This window comes from Typha latifolia, chromosome 1 (genome assembly GCF_019914945.1).
Source record: "Typha latifolia isolate L0001 chromosome 1, TyphaL0001v2, whole genome shotgun sequence".
Lineage (NCBI taxonomy): Eukaryota > Viridiplantae > Streptophyta > Magnoliopsida > Poales > Typhaceae > Typha > Typha latifolia.
Window position 1 is genome coordinate 11,340,748 of NC_133086.1, and position 21,274 is coordinate 11,362,021.

The 21,274-nt window shown below is 36.0% G+C and overlaps 1 protein-coding gene across 1 annotated transcript; it reads right to left on the bottom strand.

The window, feature by feature from the left end:
* Positions 1 to 1,145: 1,145 nt before the first annotated feature.
* LOC140786247 (dnaJ protein ERDJ2-like) lies at positions 1,146 to 18,315 on the bottom strand. Its single transcript, XM_073134542.1, has 11 exons — positions 18,054 to 18,315; positions 13,748 to 13,974; positions 13,561 to 13,656; positions 10,993 to 11,113; positions 10,796 to 10,902; positions 10,457 to 10,674; positions 6,927 to 7,104; positions 6,695 to 6,814; positions 5,212 to 5,298; positions 3,708 to 3,818; positions 1,146 to 2,083 (listed from the first exon to the last, which is right to left on the bottom strand). Exons 2-11 carry the CDS (start codon positions 13,931 to 13,933, stop codon positions 1,262 to 1,264), a joined length of 2,046 nt encoding a protein of 681 aa, XP_072990643.1. The 5' UTR covers positions 13,934 to 13,974; positions 18,054 to 18,315; the 3' UTR covers positions 1,146 to 1,261.
* Between the last annotated feature and the right edge of the window lie 2,959 nt (positions 18,316 to 21,274).

A 21,274-nucleotide genomic window follows, 5' to 3' on the forward strand; every position in this document is an offset into this window, starting at 1 on the left:
TGCTGCCTGGACAGGTGGCTTGACCACGACGACCGTATCTCGTGTCCGCTGTGCCGCGCCCCCCTACTGACTCAGCCGCTGTGCCCTTCGCCGGAGCCCAGCTGGGCCGTGGAGCGGCTTCTCTATTTATTTGGGGATGACCTCCTCTTGGCTGCTTCTTAGGAATTAATTGAAGCTTCAATTAAGATAGTGTATGTATACTGGTGTCTGGTGGTTGAATTCCTCCACACTGTTTTTTTTTTCATTTTGCTTTTAGGGGAGGTTTATGTACGTACATACGGAGGGGGAGAATGTGTATACGTGTGACATTTTTATTAATACCAAGCTGTAGGTTTTTTTTTCTTAATTTAGTAATATGATGAAAGCCATAGGTATTTGTTAATAATGTATCATTTTCGCGTTGCTTAATTGATTCGTGTGTATTGGCTTTTGGGAAAGTAAAAGGCAACTTTTTTAAGAATTCCTGTTATGAAATGATAATGGATCCAATCTGCCTTAGTTCGGGTCCACCTGGTCCTTGCCACCAACTTTCTGTCACATTGGACTGCCGTGCATCCTAAGGAAGCTGTCGCATTGATATACAATTTTCTTGCATCAACAAGATGTCATGTGTTAGATCGGAGCATTAATGGCAGAGTTTTCTTCGTTATATGTGTTGGGAGTATTTACATGAATATTAGTAGATTAACACCAGGTTGATAACCACTAATTTCAGGACCTTCTTTTGTTTTAAATGTGTTAGGAAAAAGGCTTGAATGATGAACAGAACAAATTATATATTGGCTAATCCATTGTGTAGATTTTGTAACATGCGGATTCGCTTGCAATGGCCATGATTCTTATGACCAAAGGCCTTCAGCTTCCAACAGCAAGTAATAGCAATTAAAGGAAATGCTGACTTTATGAGGCATGTATCTCCCTCCATTGTAGATTATCTTGTCCAACTCACTAATCGCAATTGATGTGCTTATACTATCACAATGCAGCACTGCAAATTCTGCACCTATTTGAGAACGTTATTCAAGACTTCAAGTACCAACGAAAAAACAAGAGTTTGGTTCCTGTAGCTTCCACTGGACGTAGTACTAAATCTTATTGCACAGTTTTGCATTATAATTCTGACCTAAAATATCCAACTAGAATACTGACAACAAAGAGGAGTATGTATTGATTAATCTATTGTTCTTTTATCAACTGAGAAAGAAAAATAAATAGAGAACGAGAGAACATTTCTTTTAATGCTCTCCGAGTACAAAGATGATCACTCATCAGTGTCTGAATCTTCGCTTGAGCTACCTCTTTGATGAGCCACCCCTCCATTAGAGATCTTTCCCTTTGTTTTCTTATCATCAATCTCATCATCACTATATTCGCTCTCGTGGTCATCATATTCCTCCACTTCCTCTTCTTCCTCTTCTTCGATGCCATTATCTGCCACTGGTCCCTCTTCAGCCATATGGCCCCTCATCCCAGCATGGTTTCGTTTCAGAACCTTCAATTTATGGTTCGTCTTCGTGTCACAGGCTATCCAAGCATCACACAAGCAATACAAAGTCAGATTATATGTGCCCTCTGCAGGAGCTTGAAACTTGCCCATCACTAATCTGCTACCATTCTTCACTTTCTCGATTGCTTCTTTAACAGCACTATTTATATCAATAAAATTTGCACCCAAGGCCTCTTTTGTTTCTTGAATTGCCTTGGATGCAGCTGCAATGGCAGCGGCCTCCTCCATGAAAGTGACCTTCTGAGACAACCACAAATCATTTGAGGTTGTCTCCGCAAGAAGCACCCAGTAGTTCTCCTCCTTGTGAAAAGGGAAAAGCGGAGTATGGGGAAGGGCACCAGTTAGGCCATTGCCTCGTCGGAGTGTGACCCAAGCATACATTGTGACAACATCACCCTCCTGTATTCCTTCTTCCCCTTCAGTCTCACATGTGACATCGATTGACACAGAAGGGATCATCTCTAGTACTAGATCAACATCATGTGCTTCAGCAGCAGAAAGCCCAGCAGCCTGAGTTAATAGCTCAGTGCGCTCCTCTACCGGCATACCTCGGAGGTCTTGAAATGTACGAACTTTCTGTAAAATGGAATATTATGCTATGCAAATACTACAGTAAAAAATCAAAAGAAATAGATTAGGATTTTGGGGCAAATGCTTTTCTGTTATACTTAAGGGTTAAGAACCTTTATTCTTCTTAATCAATAATAATTATCTAAGTGCATTCAACCGCACAATTCCATCTTCTGCACTTTTGTGCTGTTTAGTCATTATGCTCTAACACAACCTTGAACATACAGGAGATATAAATTCAAAGCAGCACAATATATAATTATGATCATATGTTGGTTAGTAAAGCATCAATCAATATCAAGCTATTACATAACAGACTTGAGCTGATTTTTAGGATATTTTAATGTATACCCTTCTAAAATATCTTATTTATGGGTATAGGTATACCCCTCTAAAGTTGATAATTGCGTGTACATCCTTCAAAATGCTTTGGTTTTACATGGATATCTGTTAAAACCCATGCTTTTGAGTAGATATCCCTCAAATTTAACTAACTATTATGATATGATTGATCTAATTGTAAAAGATAAAAATATCCTTATTCTTGTTTGCATATATTTCTATCATATGAGTGTATCTTTTGTCTTTTCATCAATTAAAGTATTGAGATTTTAACCAAGGTTAGCAGTTTTGGCCAATCCCAATTCCACTCTGGTTTAGGATCAATTTCGGTGGAATCGGCTGTATCAGTCGAAGCGACCCAATAGGGGCTGTTTAAATATTCGGGTTGGATCCGAAATAGGGGAGAATGATTAGGGAAACAATAATTGAAGTCCTAAGTTGCCTTAGTTTCTTTTTTTCTATCATTTTTTCTAAATTTTTAGAATTTTTAGAATTTTTCTTGCATTTTTAAATAATTTTTAAAATTTTACGTAATTAAAAAACAATCCGATACTATTATCAACTGAAATGGGCAGCCAATACATAAAATTTTTTGGGCAACTAATCCCAGTACTTGGAACCTTGATCATGAGTTATAGATTTCAAAAGTAAACCTAAAAAGTACCCACGCAAAAAGTATGGGTTTGAAGGGTATACATAAGAATATAAAATTTAGAAGAGTACACATATAAGAAACACCATGACTATGCCTCAATCTCACAAATAGTGGGATAAACAAAAGGTGGTCATTGAATAAAAATAGCCATTTTTATCCTCTGATTCAGATACCTTTGTAATGGATGTTTTTTTTTACTTGGAAGGAACCAATGAATGTTAATAAAAAAAATAAACAAGAGTTCCTCTATATTACACAGACTAGGATTAATATACGATGCAACCAGCACACCAAATATCATTTTCACATGTAGCATAGAATGGAAATAGACTTTCCTAAATAATAGTATTGAGTTCTTTTTTTCTCTTTTTTCGATAGGCTTCGTACTTTTAACGGTTTTCCAATTGAAAAGATGAGCAACATCAATCAAGTGAAAGTCAAAATGAGTAGCAGCTATGAGTGACAATAGAACACATAATATGACACAATACAAATGCAAGCAGAAATATAAGTGATGATATGAAATTCAGCACATCAATCAACAAGTCAAGTATAATTCTATTTTCTGTTTGTTATTTCTCAGTGAAAACAGTAGCCAGTGTCAATCATTGGTTTACATGATTTAAAAAGTACCTTCCGAACAATTTTTTTGACTGTTGCTTCACTGAAATGAGGAAGCTGCAAAAAGGGTGCACTGCCTTCAGAGTTTCCTCCACCTGCTTTTCTGGTACTGAGAGGAACAGCCTGCAGAGTACACAGAAGACAAAGATATAGATGTAAATCAATTTCACTAATCTACAATTAAATATTCTACGTAGAAATCAATATGCTAAGTTTGAATAGACAAAACTATGAAAGAGCATGAAGGTTGGAACACTTCACATCTTATTTTACAATGGTGAAATCTGTAGTTCTAATACAGCAGTCATAGAGGCTGCCAAGGCCAAAATCCAGCAACAATCCAGCAACCAGGGCTACCAAGCATGGTTTGAAGTCTCATCCCAAACCGAGATGCTTTGCCAATTTGTTTTGTGTCTCAGTCCTATCCGATCCGAAACTGCCCCTCGAAACTAGTACCCAAACAAAACAACCCTAATAAATTTTTTTAATGCATGTTTTAAATTCTAAGCTGGATTTGACTTGAATCCAACTTTATACCTAACTCAATATCAATTTCGTTGCTTAAATGCTATTAAATTTTGTGTGATGCATTGAAAATAAGATAAAGAGTTATCTAAAGAAGTCTGAAATCGATACAACAAAACTAAAACCGAGATTGACCGAAAATGACTGAAATGTTTCATTTTTAACCAAACTGAAACTTAGAACTGTGCTACCAAGTGCTCCCATGACAATCTTAGGTGTCGAAGCTGTATCCATGTCACCACTACTGCATAGTTAGGACAGTGATTACTCCAGTGGCAACAATTGCTTTGGCTCCTCTGGCAAGATGTAGCTTAGATTATCTTAGGCGTTAAGTTGTATAAATTTAAATCAAATAGAATATTACACTTTTGATGCTTTTGTAATAGATCTCATTAAGTTAAACAAGGATAACATTTAACTTTCCAAAAATGATAGGGGCTTATTTGAAATAGATCGCTGGTTTTAAACTATAACAACACACACACACACACACACACACACACACACATAGAGGTACAAGAAAACATAGTTTTACAATTTTGTAGCCACTGAATACACTTCGGAGTTCACACTAACTAATCCTGGGTGAGGAAAAAAATGAGTACTTGTCTCTCTCCCACTTGGAATGTGTTTTTGCAAATCCAAAGGCATATTCAATAGCCAAAAAATTGCATACCACAAGATTCAAAAAAACTAATCCCGAGGAAAAATGAAAAATAAGAGTACCTATCTCTCTCCACTTAGTTTCCTACAAATCCCAATGTGTAATTAATGGCCAAACTGTATATATATATATATACATATATTGTGTAGCCTTAGAATATCCTTATTTTTTTTAAAGATTTGTCATGTGCACCCCTATCTTGCATATCTGTATACCATATCCATGTCCATGTATATAAGTCAAGATTATGAGAAATGACAAGTATGGAATGCCACAATCTCTGGCATACTGGGAAAAATGGAAAGTTCAAACAAGACTATGATGCACCTGAATAATATTTTGAGAAAGTTCAACCACTCCAACTGCAGGCCTGAGCCATCCATGTCCTTGAGGAGAGCGAGGTAGAACAGCTATCTGCATGTAACACGTACTTCAAAGTGCGGTGAGAAGATGATGACGATGACGATATTATTATTATTATCATCATCATCATTTACAGGTCTGTAGAGAAACTTAAAGAGTCTCCTAAATTCTAACATAATGGTAATTAAGGCCCCAAAAAGAAATGACATGTTCTGGTCATTACGAATGTGCAGAGTCCTTTTAGCTAGAAGAAATTGAATGACATAAAAGGCAATAGGATTTTCTCCAAAAATTTGTAGGCCGACCATTAAAAAAAATCATATCTAATGATAAAATAAATTGAAAAGTTCCGATGTAAATTTGTCATAGATAAGAAAAGGAAATATTTTAGATGTTTGAATTTTTGTTTCCAAAGCTTTGATTGCAAGCTTGGTTCAACTTTCAAGAGATTTAATTTAAGCCTCAATCTTGAAGACAAGTTCTCCGGTTTCAGGCTTAGTATCAGCTGTCCTTGATTAAACTGAAGTGATCCATTTGAAGTGAAACTAAAAACCTTGCATATGATATTTAACCAGGCTTAATTATACAAGCTTGAGAAAAGATGGAAAGAATGAAGCAGCTGATGCACATGCTTATACTCATGAATTTAATAGATTCTAATGCCTAGATAATTTTGGGCATTCTAGTTATGTATCCTTCCTCAAGAAAGAGATCTTTCCAATACCTTCTTATAACTAAGACCATTGTAGATGTGAATGAGGTTACAAAAGAATGTAGTTGAAGACAGGCGGACAAGGGGTCAGAGTAATGCCTAGATGCTAGGTGGTTACCTAGGTGGGCGCACAAAATTAAGGCAGCTCAAAAATAAACAAATACCAGAATTAACATGTAAAAATTTAAAACTAAAAGTTAATAAAATAAAACAACACATTTATACTAAGAACACTACTAAAGTAACAAAACCATTAGAACCCACAGATTAGCAATATCTAGAACTAGCTTGACCTTGAATTTCATAGTCAACCCACATACAAAAACATTACAAAGAAACTAACATAATTAACCAGGCAGAATCTAAGCGAGTCCTTCGCATACTCCATCAAAACTGGTGCATAGTAAGGTGGTCAATTTTTAAAATAATGAATGTGAGGAGAAAGATCTTCTAGGTTAGTCAAATACACCTTTCCATGAAAATGTTCTAAATTTCATTCTCAAAAAAGTAATTTGAAGCATTCACTCTCCCAAAAACTTGAAATGTGGTGAACAAGAAGAATTGAAGATATCATATTTGATAAATGGTTTGCTTGGAGAACACCATATACTGGTAAAAGAAATTTATAGTTTGAGAACTATCTAAAAGACAGATAGAACCACAAACAACTGAAGAAAAATTGCAATCATTCTAAAATATGAGACTGGATGAAAACATGAAATTTTTATCTAGCACCTTCATTAGTTCTTCAAGAAGACGAGGTGCAAGTTCAAGCATGTTTTTCAAATCTTTTTGTAAAGATGGCAACAAAGCAATTGATTCCCGAATTAAGTGCGCCTGAATCAGTAACTCCATCTGCAGAAGATATGGAAATAATTAAGCCTGAAATGACTACATGTTCAGTAAAAGAATCAGCACGTAGTATTGCTTAGATTGTGATAGTTTCAAATATAAAAATAAAAGCCACCTTCACTAGTGATGGATGTTGTTTCCAGAACTTCGCTTGTTCTGTCCTAATGTTCTTTAAATCCAAATTTAACTCACTTCTAACTGTCACAAACAGTTTCTGTAGGGGCTCATCGTCACTTCGACGAACAGGCATTTCCATGTATTCTGCAGCCTTAAGGAACACATCCATAACCTTGCTGCATCATTAACAGTTCATAGATACATAAAAGAATAAGTATAGCAAAACGTCTGTGGCCACAAATAAATATGTAAACAGAAATCCATGAGAAGGAAAAAATTTGCTGTGAGGAAATTCTCTATGGAACAATAAAATACACTAAGAAAAGTCATTTATTCTATCCTCATGTCTCTAACTATTTTAGATAATTCTAAATGATGTGATATGGACTCAATCAGATTACCTCATGGAAGACATTGGGTTTGCCAGGTTGAACCTACTTATCTTAGTTTATTAATTTGCTATATTTGATCACCTGCTATTTTAGTGAGTCTTAGACTTAGTTACATTGGTCCAATCAAGTTAATTACATGACTCCGAGTATTACTTAGTATAGTCAAGTTGCTTGGCGTAATAAGAGTCCAAGTTCGAGTAAATTTAGGTTTAGCTTCTATATATATGTGGAGAGCAACCTAATCTAAGAAATCAACGGAGGATAATCATATTTGTCTCTTATCTCTTCCTCTCTCTCTCTCCCTCTGAGCTCATCTCTCCCTCACTTTCTCTCAAACCAGCGGTACCTCCCTAGTCCCTTAGGGTCGACCCCTCCTCCCTCTTCCCTCCCCTCCTCTTTCCATGTAAGTATCAAATCTAACCCCCTCCACTATCACTATCCACACTATCACCACCACCAACCACCATCTCCTCCCCTTAACTGCATCACACCTTCGCTGCCCTACTTCACTGCACCACTACAAATCCCACCCCTCACTATGTCTCTCCTCCCCCGGTGCCCACCCAACAACACTAACCATAGCCCCAAACACTTAGGCTCAGCTCGTTTACACTCCTACACTCAACCATTAGCCCAAACCCATCAACTCTTTCCACTTAACCAATTAACCCATTAACCCCATCAACTCAACCCAGACACTTTCAAACCTAATCACCGCCCTCCCTCACACGTGATCATCATCTTCTTTCCCCAGCTCATCTCCTTCCTCTTCGATTCCCAAGCCCTAGCCACCATTGACACCACTCCACTGGGATTGTTGCAATCGCTCTCAAGGAAGATGATCACAATCCGAGTCGCAGTGCTAGATAGAGCTTAACATAAAACTTTCGAAAGCAATAGGAATCGATCTAACCGTTGGAATGACTTGAGATTCGAATATGTTGTTCCTCTGGAAGTCAGGAGTCCAACGCAACTGAAATCTCATCGATCGGATTGGTAGATCAAAAGTTATAATTGATAATGCTAACCAAAGGTCAGGGGATGGAAGGATAGATGTGGATGATGGAAATTGGTGATGCGGTTAGAGTTAGGATTATGGAAGAGGATAATAGTTGTAGTGGGTGGAATAGTATTTTGAACTAGATGAAAGGGGAGAAGGGAGCTTCTAGGTATAGCTCAAGCCTACATACAAAACAAATGCTCTAAAAATTAGTGATCCCAAAGTGGCTACTATTCTACATATTTGGAAGCTAGCCAATTGTCTAAAAACTATAACAAATTCTAACACGAAACAATTTAACCAACGGGCATTCGAACACCCCTCGACTGCATTCGAATGGCCAAAAGCAATGCTCTGTATGTGCAAACGTTGTGCAAGCATTCAAATCATAGATGGCCGTGCCGGTCGGCACTTGCCGTGCCAGTAATGGCATGGCACTTGGCACGTGGATGTGCCACTAGCACACCCACGTGCCGACCTGTGCCAGGCTGGCACGACTGTGTGCCGTTCGGCACAGCCCCGTGCCAGTCATTGTGCCATGTGGAGCCAATTTTTTTAAAAAAAATTCTATTTTTATCAGTCATTATCAAATCAATTGATCAATTAATCATTTAAAAGACCTAGATAAAATTAATGATAATGAGACTAGAGATGATAATAATAATGATGATGATGATGGTGATGTTGAAGGTGATGGTGATAATAACAAGACTCAATCTGGTGGCAGTGATAATAAAGATGAGACATGCGTCCCTATTACACAACCTTCTCAGAGAGGTATTCTTTTTACAGAGGACTTGAGTCTATAGGTAGTAGAATATTAGGAGGTGCACCCACAGGATGATATGAGTTTATCATAATTACTATCATATCAATCACACACCAAAGCCAGAACACTATTATTATACTCTATATCTACAATATGCATATGCTTATGGTGTGCCTGTGCTGGTGCCATTCATTCCCGTGCATGTACAATATTCATATCATATCATAGAAGAATTACAAAATTTCTATTTGTATGAAAACTATGTGAGACGTTACAACGAGCAATACTATCAGTGAATGAGTTTTGAAGAAAATCGATAGTATTTAATACAGCATTCTCATGTTATTCTTATGCCGACAAATAAAGTATTTGATTCTCCTCATCATTTTATGTTCAATTAGATATTAATTTTAATTCTTAAACTATTATCGATTAATATTATATGTTCAATTATATTATGGAGTATTCAATCATTAATATTAGTTTTAATGAATGCCTTCAATCATAGTACGTGTTGAATAATATTTATATTTAATTATTGCTTTATCTTTAATAAAATATGTCATTTACAAAAATAATCTAAAGATAAAACATTAGAGGTTTTAAACTTTTAATACATATATTTAAACCAAAAACTAAAGATTGACATATCGAAGACCGAAAAACATCTTTAAATATTATAAAAAGTTTATTAAAAATATTTTAAATGTGTGCCAGTGGCACGCGGGGCGTGCCGACGCGGGCCACTTGGCATGCCCCGTGTCGATGGTGGCATGGTCATCGCTAATTCAAACACACCAGCCATACTTTCTTATTTTTATCAAAAACAAAAATAAAAAATGAACCAATTCGAGGCGAGTTAGTCATGTCCAATCTGTATCATAATTAAGAACTGCAATAGAGATCTTCCTCAAGAAGATTGAGAAAGTGGAAGTGAGGGTTTTTTAAAAGTAAACTAGGTAAAAAAAATCCAATTCGCATTCGACCTGACCTGCTATTCTTCGACTCGCAATGGCATATGGCGGCCCTCCAGGCTAGCAAAATGCCTTGGCGGTCCACCAAGACTGCCAAGGCAGCTTGTTTGTGGAGCGGCCGGTGTGCCGCCCCACCAAAGTGGCCACCTAGGTGGCCACTATTACTAATTTTCATTACATCTTTCTTGAGGATACTATTTCAGTATTTCAAAATTCACTATCTTTTGCAAAGGAAGTCCACAAGTCGAAAAAGAAATTAAGCAAATGGGGCAACAAAAAGTTAGCAAAAGCATATCTAAGGAGATATCTTATTGGAACTTGAGAGCATTAGATTTCAGAAAAATTGAAAACCATAATGCAAAATGAAATTGTTGTACATGCTATATTCTGAACCTTGGAGCCAAAGAAGGTTTCATGAAGTAGTAATATGTGGACAAAGTTTGATGCATGACATGATTCCCCGCATATTTTGATGATCTTGACAAATATATAACTGCTATTAATAAGGGCAAGAGAATGCAAACTCCAACAATTCCTAGTAGAAGTATCCCTCCAGATGCTCCATCTATATTAAGCAAGAATTGAGGTAAAGCAATCCCCATTTGAAAACCCTGCACCACAAGAACATTGAAGTGATCGTTGGTTAGACACAAGTGTAGATATTCAATTTCCAGATAAATATAAACATATAAAAATGATAATTAATATAGAGTTCTAGAGCATCTAGACTACCTGCTGGCCATCTGGATGACCATATTTTTCATAATTTTCACGAGACACAGGATCAGTCAAAGCCTGATATGCCTTGGATATGAACTCCACAAAATATTTGTGGGCCTCTGAACCAACAGGATAAAGTGTAAGACAACAAGAAAAGGGGCAGACATTATCATACTTATGCTAAGATGATAACATAGAACACCTATAACCTGGATCAGGATTTTTGTCAGGATGATATAAGATAGAGAGCCTCCGATATGACTTCTTTATATCAGACTCTGATGCTCCTGATTCTAGCCCAAGAATACTAAATGGTTCAAATGGTTGAACCTGAGAATTTCAATGAGCAATTCATTCACTAAATTAAAAAGCATTTAACATGATACATATATATTGAGATTTTCCATAAATACAGTATATGAATGCTGAAAACCTGAAACATACTGCAAGATAGTGAGCAGGACCTTTAAAGGTTTCAGTGAGAACTCATAATTCATTAAGATTGGTAATCAATAAACATATAGATCGATAGATGTAGTAGTAATATTAACCTTGCCTAGATTGTCAAGTAGTACATATGCTTTTTGTCTGTCTTTTCTTCTAAGCCCTAAACAAGGAAGATGTTCCGAGGCATCCACCAATGTGCTGTTTGTTCTAAGAAGTAAAAGTTCTCAGATGTTCTTGTTTGTGTTCAACAAGTAAAGATGTAACACATTATATCAGAATGGAGAGAGATGACACAATGTAATTGGTCAAAAGCAGGTATGCAGGTGAGCATGTGATTGCATACTGCCTATGCAGTATGCATGTGCATATGCTGTCTAGCAAAAAAATATTAAAAACAAATTATATATAATTTACTTATCTAGTTCATTGAAAATTTTAGGATAACAATTTAATAAATAGGTAAGAGTAGCACAGTATTATATGGAGAATCATTCTCGAACTATACTATCTACTAAAGATGCTATTTTCTAATCATATAATTATTCAATAAATATTTTCAAGAATGGTAAGTTGCACCAACAAAATTAATCAATAAAAAATTATTATGAAGTGCTATAAAGTATAAATATCTCATTATGACATAGTGCTTGCTAGAATATGCATGTGCGTCAATGTGCGATCATTGGCGGTCAATATCCGGCCACACATGAGTATGCAATCTGCATTATATAATTAATATGCGAGTATGTGTATGCAGTTTGCATAATGCATATGCAAGGGAGTTGACCCATCGTCACAACTATGCAACCTCATATATGGTCTGCACGGCCACTTCCAAAATAATGCCAGCAAGTATATGGGACGATCAACTTTTCTAAGAATAATAAAAGTTATAAAATGTATTTCTCTATGTGGTATGCCAAATAAATGTTCCGGATGGTTGCAAAGAAGAAAATAGTCAAATATGCCACAGAACAACTTGGCTCCATGTTATCTAGAAATAGTATAGCCTCCGTAAAGAATAAAAGGACCATTATATAACTACAAAATTGGTTCTTGAATGTTCTTCTCATCTTTCATTCTTTGTTCCGTAGCCCTCTCTGTAAGTAGAAACCAAAGGGTTGGCTCCAGAGAATTAAATTGTTTACATTCTGTAACTAAATCTGTTTAAACTTTAAAGCTTCTACAAGCTGATATATGCAAATTTACCAATCCATGTTATTACTTCTTCCCTAGACTTCTCTTATCTGTCCTATCAAGATGTATTCTCTCATAATTGTCCTACTTGGCTCCATAGCAAGAGTAACTAAATTATGTACACTACAAATTAAATTTGTTTAAACTTTAAAGCTTCTACATTCCAATGTCTGCAAATTTACCAATTCATGTTATTAATATTTTCCCCAGAGTTCTCCTATCTCTTCTATCAAGAGGTATGTCTTTCATAACTGTCCTATATGTGCTATAACATGTCAAACAAGCAAAAATATCCAACACTTTGGGTTAACAAAAAAGAAACATTAAAGGTAAGCAAAATAACATGGCACATGCATGTACTAATACCATGGTTCGCAAGATCAGCCAATCCCGATTTGGATCGACCGATCCAGGCCTGATCCAAATTCTCTCTCTCTCTCTCTCTCTCTCTCTCTCTCTCTCTCTCTCTCTCTCTCTTTCTTTCCTTACCATATAACAATTGATTTTTTTTTACGGAGAGATCTAACTCTAGCAAACTCTGATATGTTATTTTGTAATTTTATTTTTTTATTTCTCTCTCAGTTTTTTAATTTCTTCCACTCTCTATCTCATTTTCTTCTCTTTTCTTCTTCTCTGTACCATTGTTTTTTTTTCTTTTGTTTGGTTTTTTTCCACTAACTCTCTCTCTCTAATCTCTTCTTCTTTTCAGTTTTCACTGTACCATAAGTTTTCTTTCTATATTTTCTTATTTTTTGTCATTTTTTCTAAATTTTTAGATTTTTTTTCTACATTTTAAAATAATATTTAGAATTTACATAATTAAAAAAAATCCGATCTGATCCATGCGACCGATACATATCATTTTTTCGGAAGACCGATCCTAATCTCGATCTCAATTCCAATTTTTGAACCATGCTAAATAAAAGCTTGTACATGTTTGTTTGATGACACTGACCTTTAATTATAGTCATAAGTCAAAACTTATTTCATCCTATGTGACAAGATAAAACTCAATCAGCTGATAATGCGAAAGACTGCCAATTGTTGAAAAGGATGCACATATATTTGACTGCAAGGTAATTAATGCAATCACCTTAGAGCTAACACCAACTCAGAAATATATAAAGATATACCTCTCGGTTTATATGTTTGATGTAGTAAACCAGAATCACCACAATAACCCAAAGTAGCAAAACTGTTAGATTACCGTATGTTGAGAAGTTCGAGATCTGCAAGTAAGACATAAGATAAAGAGGAAAGTGTAAACTTTAAAGTAACCAAAACATGAATTATAGTTTTGAGAATGTTAATAAAGATTACCCGTTTGAATAAGGATTTTCGGTGCTTTCCTGAACGTGAACATTCAGAACACTGACAATAGATAGTCTTTGCCTTTTTAGTTACAGCACAATAGAGCCTATATATAGTGTAGGGCACTAAAGGTAGCGTGATCATGGTTAAGACAAATACAAGGAAAAGAGAGCTATTCTCCTCTGAAGCAGCCATCGATGCCTTCTGCTTTTGATGAAACTATAATGACCTCTGATCTGCAAAAGTGATGTATGTAAAGATGCATTTACATGAAAGGAAATGCAAATCATAAACAAATACAGATAAGTGTACAAGTCATCAAACAGGTGGATTGTAAGTACTGTGATACCAAATAGAGTAAAAATAGAACCAGCCGACATGACTTGGTATTACACAAGCATGAATGATAACTGTGCCAGATTCCATGCGTTGGCACGCAGCAATGCAGGAAGACTTGATACCAGAAATAGATAGATCATGTCCCAAAGTCAGCAATCCTAGTCTGCAGAAACTTGAAGCTAAGTAGGAATTACCTAAGTCTTAGAACCTATAGAACCTAAATAAGCAATGTTGTTTTTTAAAATCATTTTTCTAAGAAAAAGAGTGAATATCTGACTATATAAGAATATGTAAACAGAAAAACTAAGATAGGAAAGAAAGGATTCAGAAAAGGGAGAGAAAGAGAAAAATATATGAGAAGAAAATGAAATAAAAGTTTAAGACAGAGACAAGCAAAACAAGAAAAGGAAAGCATGAAGGTCAACGTTCAATAAAACAGGTTTACACACTTTCTGCTCTTCCCCAAAGTTTTGAGATTTGAAACTTGAAAGGGAAGCTAAGATTTTTTTGGCAGACATGTACATGTGCATGCCCGCACGCGTGTGGAGCGAGGCAGGATAAAAACCAGAAGAAAGCAAGAATGCAAACACTTAACATTTTAAGCCACCACCTATAGATTGCCATGAACTAGGATACTTGGTTCTAACGATTGTCGTGTTGAAGGCACGTGCTATGCTGGCAACGCTCCCTATGTGCCATTGACATACATTGACACATATTGACAATGTCTTTGGCACACCTTTAATATATTTTTAAAAGTATTTAGATGTTTTTAGTGTGAATATATTTACTAAAACCTACATTAGAGTCTTTATCTTTAGATTACTTTTATAAATGACCTATTTTATTAAAGATACACAATAGTCAAGTGAAAACATTATTCAACACATAATATGATTCAATATATTCATTAATTGACAATAACTTTATAATTAAAGTTAAAACATGGTTCAATGTAGAATAGTAGGGAGGATCAAAATATTTCTTTGTCATCAGAAAAATAACACAAGAATTTTGCATCAAATACTATTAACAATTTTTAAAATTTATTCATCAATAGTATTGCTCGTTGTAATGCCTTACATACTCTTCATACAAAATGCGTATTAAATATGCATAGAAACAACTAGCCCCAGGCACACTATAGTCATATGCAGGTTGTGAATGTGAAGCATAATAAGAGTGTTGTAACTAGAGTGGATGTAACTGATATGATGATAATGAAGATGATGAACTCATACCATCATGTGAGCACACATCCCCTAATATCTTGCTACCTATAAACTCGAGCCTTTCTCTCATCTCATTGCAATCATGTTGAGCCTAAGATGATTCCTTTCTTTTCTTCTGTCTCTAATAAATTTTTCTTTGTGTTTGCTTAGGTCTTACCTCGTGATCTTGATCTTAAGTCGCATATGTAAAGTTTTTTCTTTTGTGGAAACACTATCTCTCTATTGTGCAACAAGGACGCATGTCTCATTTCTATTACCATCACTACCAATCTTAAACTGAATCTCATCATTATCACCATCATCATTATTATCACCATTATTATCACTAGTCTCATCATCATCAATTGTATTTAAGCCTTATAAGGGATCAATCGATAGTGAAGATGATCCAACTCAACTAGTAACCAATCGTGAAGATGATCCAGCTCGACTAATGGCCCATCGATCTCGTCCAATACTCAAATGCTAAAATTTAGCTAAAAATTATAAATTTAAGTTCTAATCAACTCATATGGAGTTAATCTAACATTTTCTTGTACCAATTTTGACTCAATTAAAGCCACCACACGTAGATAAGAATGCAAATACTTAACACTTTAAGCCACCACCTATAGATTGCATGAACCAGCTAATAAGTTCAGACTTTCTTTCTTAGAGCTTCAACGTGAGAGTTCATCTCACTAATGAACCATTTGCAACAAGAGTACCCTTAGCTACTTTAACAATGAAACCGGATTGATGATAAGGACAGTAGCTCAATAAGAAAAGGTGGAAAAATGACTTGGCAACCTCATAGATCATTTATTTCTTACTGCAAGAGTTAATTTCATTCCAGTTTAGTAACATTTTCATAATACCTCTCATCTAATTCGATTGTTTTAGCTTTAATGAATTATGGCCATGCTTCTAGTGTCCAAGAAATTATCCTGTGTAAACCATAGTGCTTGCATCTGCCAATATTTATTTTTGTCTTGTGTACTGGTACTGCACTCATCAATATGTCGAAAGCTTTTACATAGGAAAATCACAGAAAGAAAAATGACCAGTTGATCAAAGGACTATCAATTACTTAGATTGATCATGGCTTCAATTAAGCGAGCGAAACATCATGAACTTTTACACAAAGACTTGCAGATAAGTGAACAACCACATGCTTGATTCTTGCAGACCTCAATATAAGTGCATGAACAAGAAACATAACTTCTTATCACAGCAAATGAGAAGGAAGAATATAGAGCAAATATAAAACCTGGAGGTTGTTAAATCATGTTCCAAATTATCATGTGTACTAACTCAAAAGTCTCAAATCATAGACAGGAAGCAGTCACAAAGGCAAAAAGCCAAAAAGAAATGCAACTTAACAACAGCGATCCAAACCAAGTGACGACGGAAGATTTTCCGTTTCTAGTATATCTTGTCAGGTACTTTAAAGTAGTGAATTATGCTCTCCAGAACCATGTGCAAGTCCAATCCAATATATATCATATGACAAATCATTATGAATTTGTTTGCATCTAAACAGATAACAATGATGTAAATGTGTCGTCCAAATTTTGAATTAAACTAGAAGCAAAAATCATGGAAGATCTCTAGGCTTCTAGCAATGAGCTACCTACCTATGTACAGGAATATGCACTGTAGAACAGAGCAGTACGTACAGAAGAAGAACCATGAAGCATTTACACTTCTAATCATCTTACTTTAAGTCCAAAATCATCAAAAACTTTCAGAGACCCACCTAAGACCATCATTGCATGATCTTAAAACAGTAAAGTTCTTGTAGAAGTAAAAATAAATCTTCTAGTTCAAAGTCCACGTTTACAGAGATACAAACAAATCAAACTCTGGTTTTTATAAATGAGAAGAGTAAACCTGGCAAATCCATAAAGCTTGAGAATCAAGAGGTCTAGATCTCAACTATAGGCCTATATCATCTGAATAGAAGCATTGATCTCTCAATTCAACCATAATCTCCCAAACCCCATAGTTAAGTTCCATAAAAATTACAGAGACACAATTGAGTCCAGATCTGATGAGATCATCTGTACTACTACTAGGACCTAGTTCTATTAGTAGGAAAAGATAAAAAAGCTGATTGCTAGAAGAACAAAACACAAAGCATATTGGATGACGGAACGTCAGAACAATTTATTTTTTTCTTAAATAAGAAAAAGGGACATCAATCGAGGAAAAAACAGAAGTCCAACAAGAATAAGATTTGGCTTCTCGCGGATCAAATGATAGAATTTGTTTGATCAATTAGATGGTTATGACAAGCTCTCACTCCCACTAATTTCAATTTATAAGGCTTTAAGGAAGAAAAAGTAATTTATCATATAGATACTTCATCAGTCGAAAAACATTTACTAGGATACTTGACAGGCTAACCTCAAATACATAAACTATTTACTCTTAACTTAAGCATACAAACTAACTGAACACTATTCATGTCATTGTTTATGATAGCATGACGTGATATAACCGTGTTACTTCGAAGAGAGGTAATCTTGCAAGAAAAGAGTCTTCTTAATGCAAACCTAGTATGAATGCAATTATTTGGACAAAAATCGACCCAAACACATAAACAAGCCAAAATACTGGAAGCAATATATGAAGCCAACCGATTAAAGATCGCTATTCGATGGAAGAAGAGAAAAACACTCAGATAAAGAATGAATTCCCTCAACTCTCCAAGTTAGTTTTTTGGCAGCAGTAAAATCTCAAAATAGGTTGCAAGAAATTACTTTGCTTTGAGCCCACGTCGTCGTCTTCACTTCTCGCTGCTGGAATCTTCTAGACGGGAAGAAGAAGAAGAAGAAGAAGAAGAAGATTGAGAGGAAAAAAACGACGACATCAGATTGGGGATAGATCGGGAGAGAGGAGAGAGAAACTGCAAGAGCGATAAATGATAATTATAGAAGACCGAGAGTGAGTAAAATCTCTATTGGCGATTTTCGCTGTAAACCAAATACCATTAATGTTTGGAATTTTTAAATAATTGCCAGTGAATTTTTAAAATATCATAAGTGCGTATCAAATAGAGGCGACCACGGTCAGGGCAATCTGGACCGATCGAGCCAATCGGGCTGGGCATTCTGTTCACCAGCCCGCCCACGAGTGGGTTAGGGTGGCTGGGCTAGAATAGTCTAGCTAGTTAAGCCCACCAACCCGTGAAAGAGCAAGCTTAGACTAGGCTGGGCCGGCTGAGCCGGGTTTAACGGGCGGGTTGGGTGAGATACTAAACGGGCTCCATCATCATTTTACTCAGTTTCTAGTTCTTTGGCGATCGGATTGATAGCACTCGGCCTCACTTTGAGGTGAGATTGGGGATGTAGGGGATGTAGGGGATGTAGTTGTGGCGATAGAAAAGGATGAGTGGCGACGCGATCTAGGATCCACCTCGCTGCTGCAACGCAATCAATGGCGATCTCTAGCGCTAGTCTTTAGAAAGGGAGCTAGAATCGACTACCGGAAGTAGCTGTGGCAAGGCTAGATGAGAGGAGGGAGACAAGGAGTCAAAGAGGAGAGTAGAGGAATATTGAGCAGTAACAAAGGCATAAAATATTAGAATGGAATTTGCTGTGAGGGCTCTCAGCCACATGGATAGAAGGAGCTGATCAGACTGGGCTCATGGGATGGGTTTTTGAGTTGGGTTTCCGGGCCAGGCTAAGCCAAGCTTGGGCCCCGTTAGGCAGGTTGGGCCAATTGATCATCTATAATTACAGAATTGTGTGTATAGTATGATCATCTAGAACTATCATTATGGTTAAGTTTTAATAGATTCTTATTAAAGTTAACAAACACATATAAATGACTAAAATAACCTCTTTTATAAGTGTATAGTATAAAGTATTTATGAATAATTTGTATCTCATATAAAATAAGATATATTTCATTATACTATAATATTAGGTAAAATATTGGATAGTTTTTTAAACTATTTTTAATAATTTATATCTTGGCCCTAGCCATATTCCACCGGCATCCATGTTATCCCTAGTGATTCATCCATTATATTCAAATCCTAGATCATCTCATCTCATAGTTGAGACTTACTATGACCTTTTCTTTAGTCCCAATACTAGAATATGGCCTCCCTCAATCCCTAGAATCCCATCTTAAGTCCTATCAGCAACAACGCCCTAGATTAGCCTCATTGAACAGTTCAACCTACAAGAGTGTGCACCTGATAAGCCTAGTGCACACCGCTTCCAAAAACTCGTAAGTCGACCTACAGGCTACTTGACCTCGGTGCACACCCGCCCTGATTAGTGTGAACCCCAAGTTGGTTCGCATCAGTTTTGGCATCATAGTTAGTCGAATCATATCAATTTGATATCATAGCAAGCCCATTACTAGAGTGATACGATCTCCCATCGAAAGGTTTGATCACCTCTGTAACAACCTATCCCTTAAAATAATAATAATAATTAGTTAGTGCATGGCATGACATGGTCGGCCACAGCGTGGCTGGCCTCATACTATGCAATGGCAAGCGGGTTGATAGTGCCACGCGCCCCCAGCAGCTAGCCCAGCCAACCTAGCCAGGCCAGCTGACGTGGTGGGCCCCGCTGCAGCCGCCGCCAAACCCCCTCCACCGCCTCTCTCACTCTCTTTTTCCTCCTCTCCCTCTCTCTTTTGGTTTCTCTCACTCTCTTCTTTCTCTCTCTCTCTCTCATGGATGTGCTGCCGCTGGAACCCATCGTCACCACCTCCACTAAGTGCCGGTGAGTTCCTCTCCCTCCCTCTCACTCTCTCTCTCTCTCTCTCTCTCTCTCTCTCTCTCTCCCTTCTCTCTTTCTTGCCTTTGGGCTCAGGCTCATCAGAGCCGAGCCACTAGTGAAAGGTCGGCCGCTGGCTGGCTAGCAGTGACCGATACCCTCCCCGCCGGCCTAGATCCAAACTCCCCTCCCTTCTCCTTCTTCTCTTCTCTTCTCTTCTTCTTTCTTCTTCTTCGTTTTTCTTCTTCTTCTTCCTTAGTTCTTTCCCCTTCTGCAATAGTGTTGGGCTGAGCCTAACACTGTAGCAAGGGGTTGCTCCCTTTTAATATTTTTACATTAATTATATGATTTATTTTCTAAGTATTAGTTAAGTATTTTTAGTATAATAATTTATTAATTATAATTATAAATACTTGCATATAAATTTATTTATAGTTTAGCCAGTTTATTAGATTAATGCATGTAATCTTATTGATAATAATCTTATATTTTATATATTTAGTTTTATTAAAAATAATTAAATTATATAAGTTTCTATTAATGTTTATGTATACTTATGCATGCATATATTTAGTATATATAAATATATAATGTATTTCTAGCACCTTATTATTATATATTATTTTCTATATAATAAAATGCTAAGCTTGGATAATTATTTTTATATTAATGGATAATGATTATTATATATATAATTAGTTATTAGTTAAGTAAGGTAGTAATTGTAAACTAATTAAATTGTAATTAGATATAGTATATAATTTTATTTTATTTTTATTTGATCCTTTTATCTTTCATATCAAAAGAGAATAATCATTGTATGCTTAATATATAATTAGAGAATAGAGTCTTTAGTAAATGAATATAATTTATAGTGACAATATGTTAAAGTTACCATAACCATATATTAATAATATAAACCCAGCTAATTAATAAAGTCTAAAAAATTATTATATTTTACACGAATAAATTATAAGTATATAAACGACTAACTTCATGCTACTTAAATATTTTCAGATCCCGAACCCTTTATTTGAGACCCCAGGGACCTTACTAGCGATGAGTGATAGTTGATTGATGCACGTGAGGGTATGTGTGTTGGGTCTTCTAATTAAATGGTGAGTAATCTTATCTCCTAGACGCCTTTCTCAAATTAGGATATACCATATAATTATGTATGTGCATGTTTTGGCCTCCAGCATGATTATATGACTTTATCTAGGTATGATTTCAGTCGAGCATAT

Coding starts and splice junctions, on each gene's coding strand:
- LOC140786247 (XM_073134542.1), bottom strand. CDS start 13,933: ATGGCTGCTTCAGAGGAGAATAGCTCTCTTTTCCTTGTATTTGTCTTA. Junction 7,105..10,456: donor AAACCTTCTTTGGCTCCAAG/GTTCAGAATATA, acceptor TTAATGATGCAG/CAAGGTTATGGATGTGTTCC. Junction 5,299..6,694: donor TTCTTGAAGAACTAATGAAG/GTGCTAGATAAA, acceptor TGTTACATGCAG/ATAGCTGTTCTACCTCGCTC.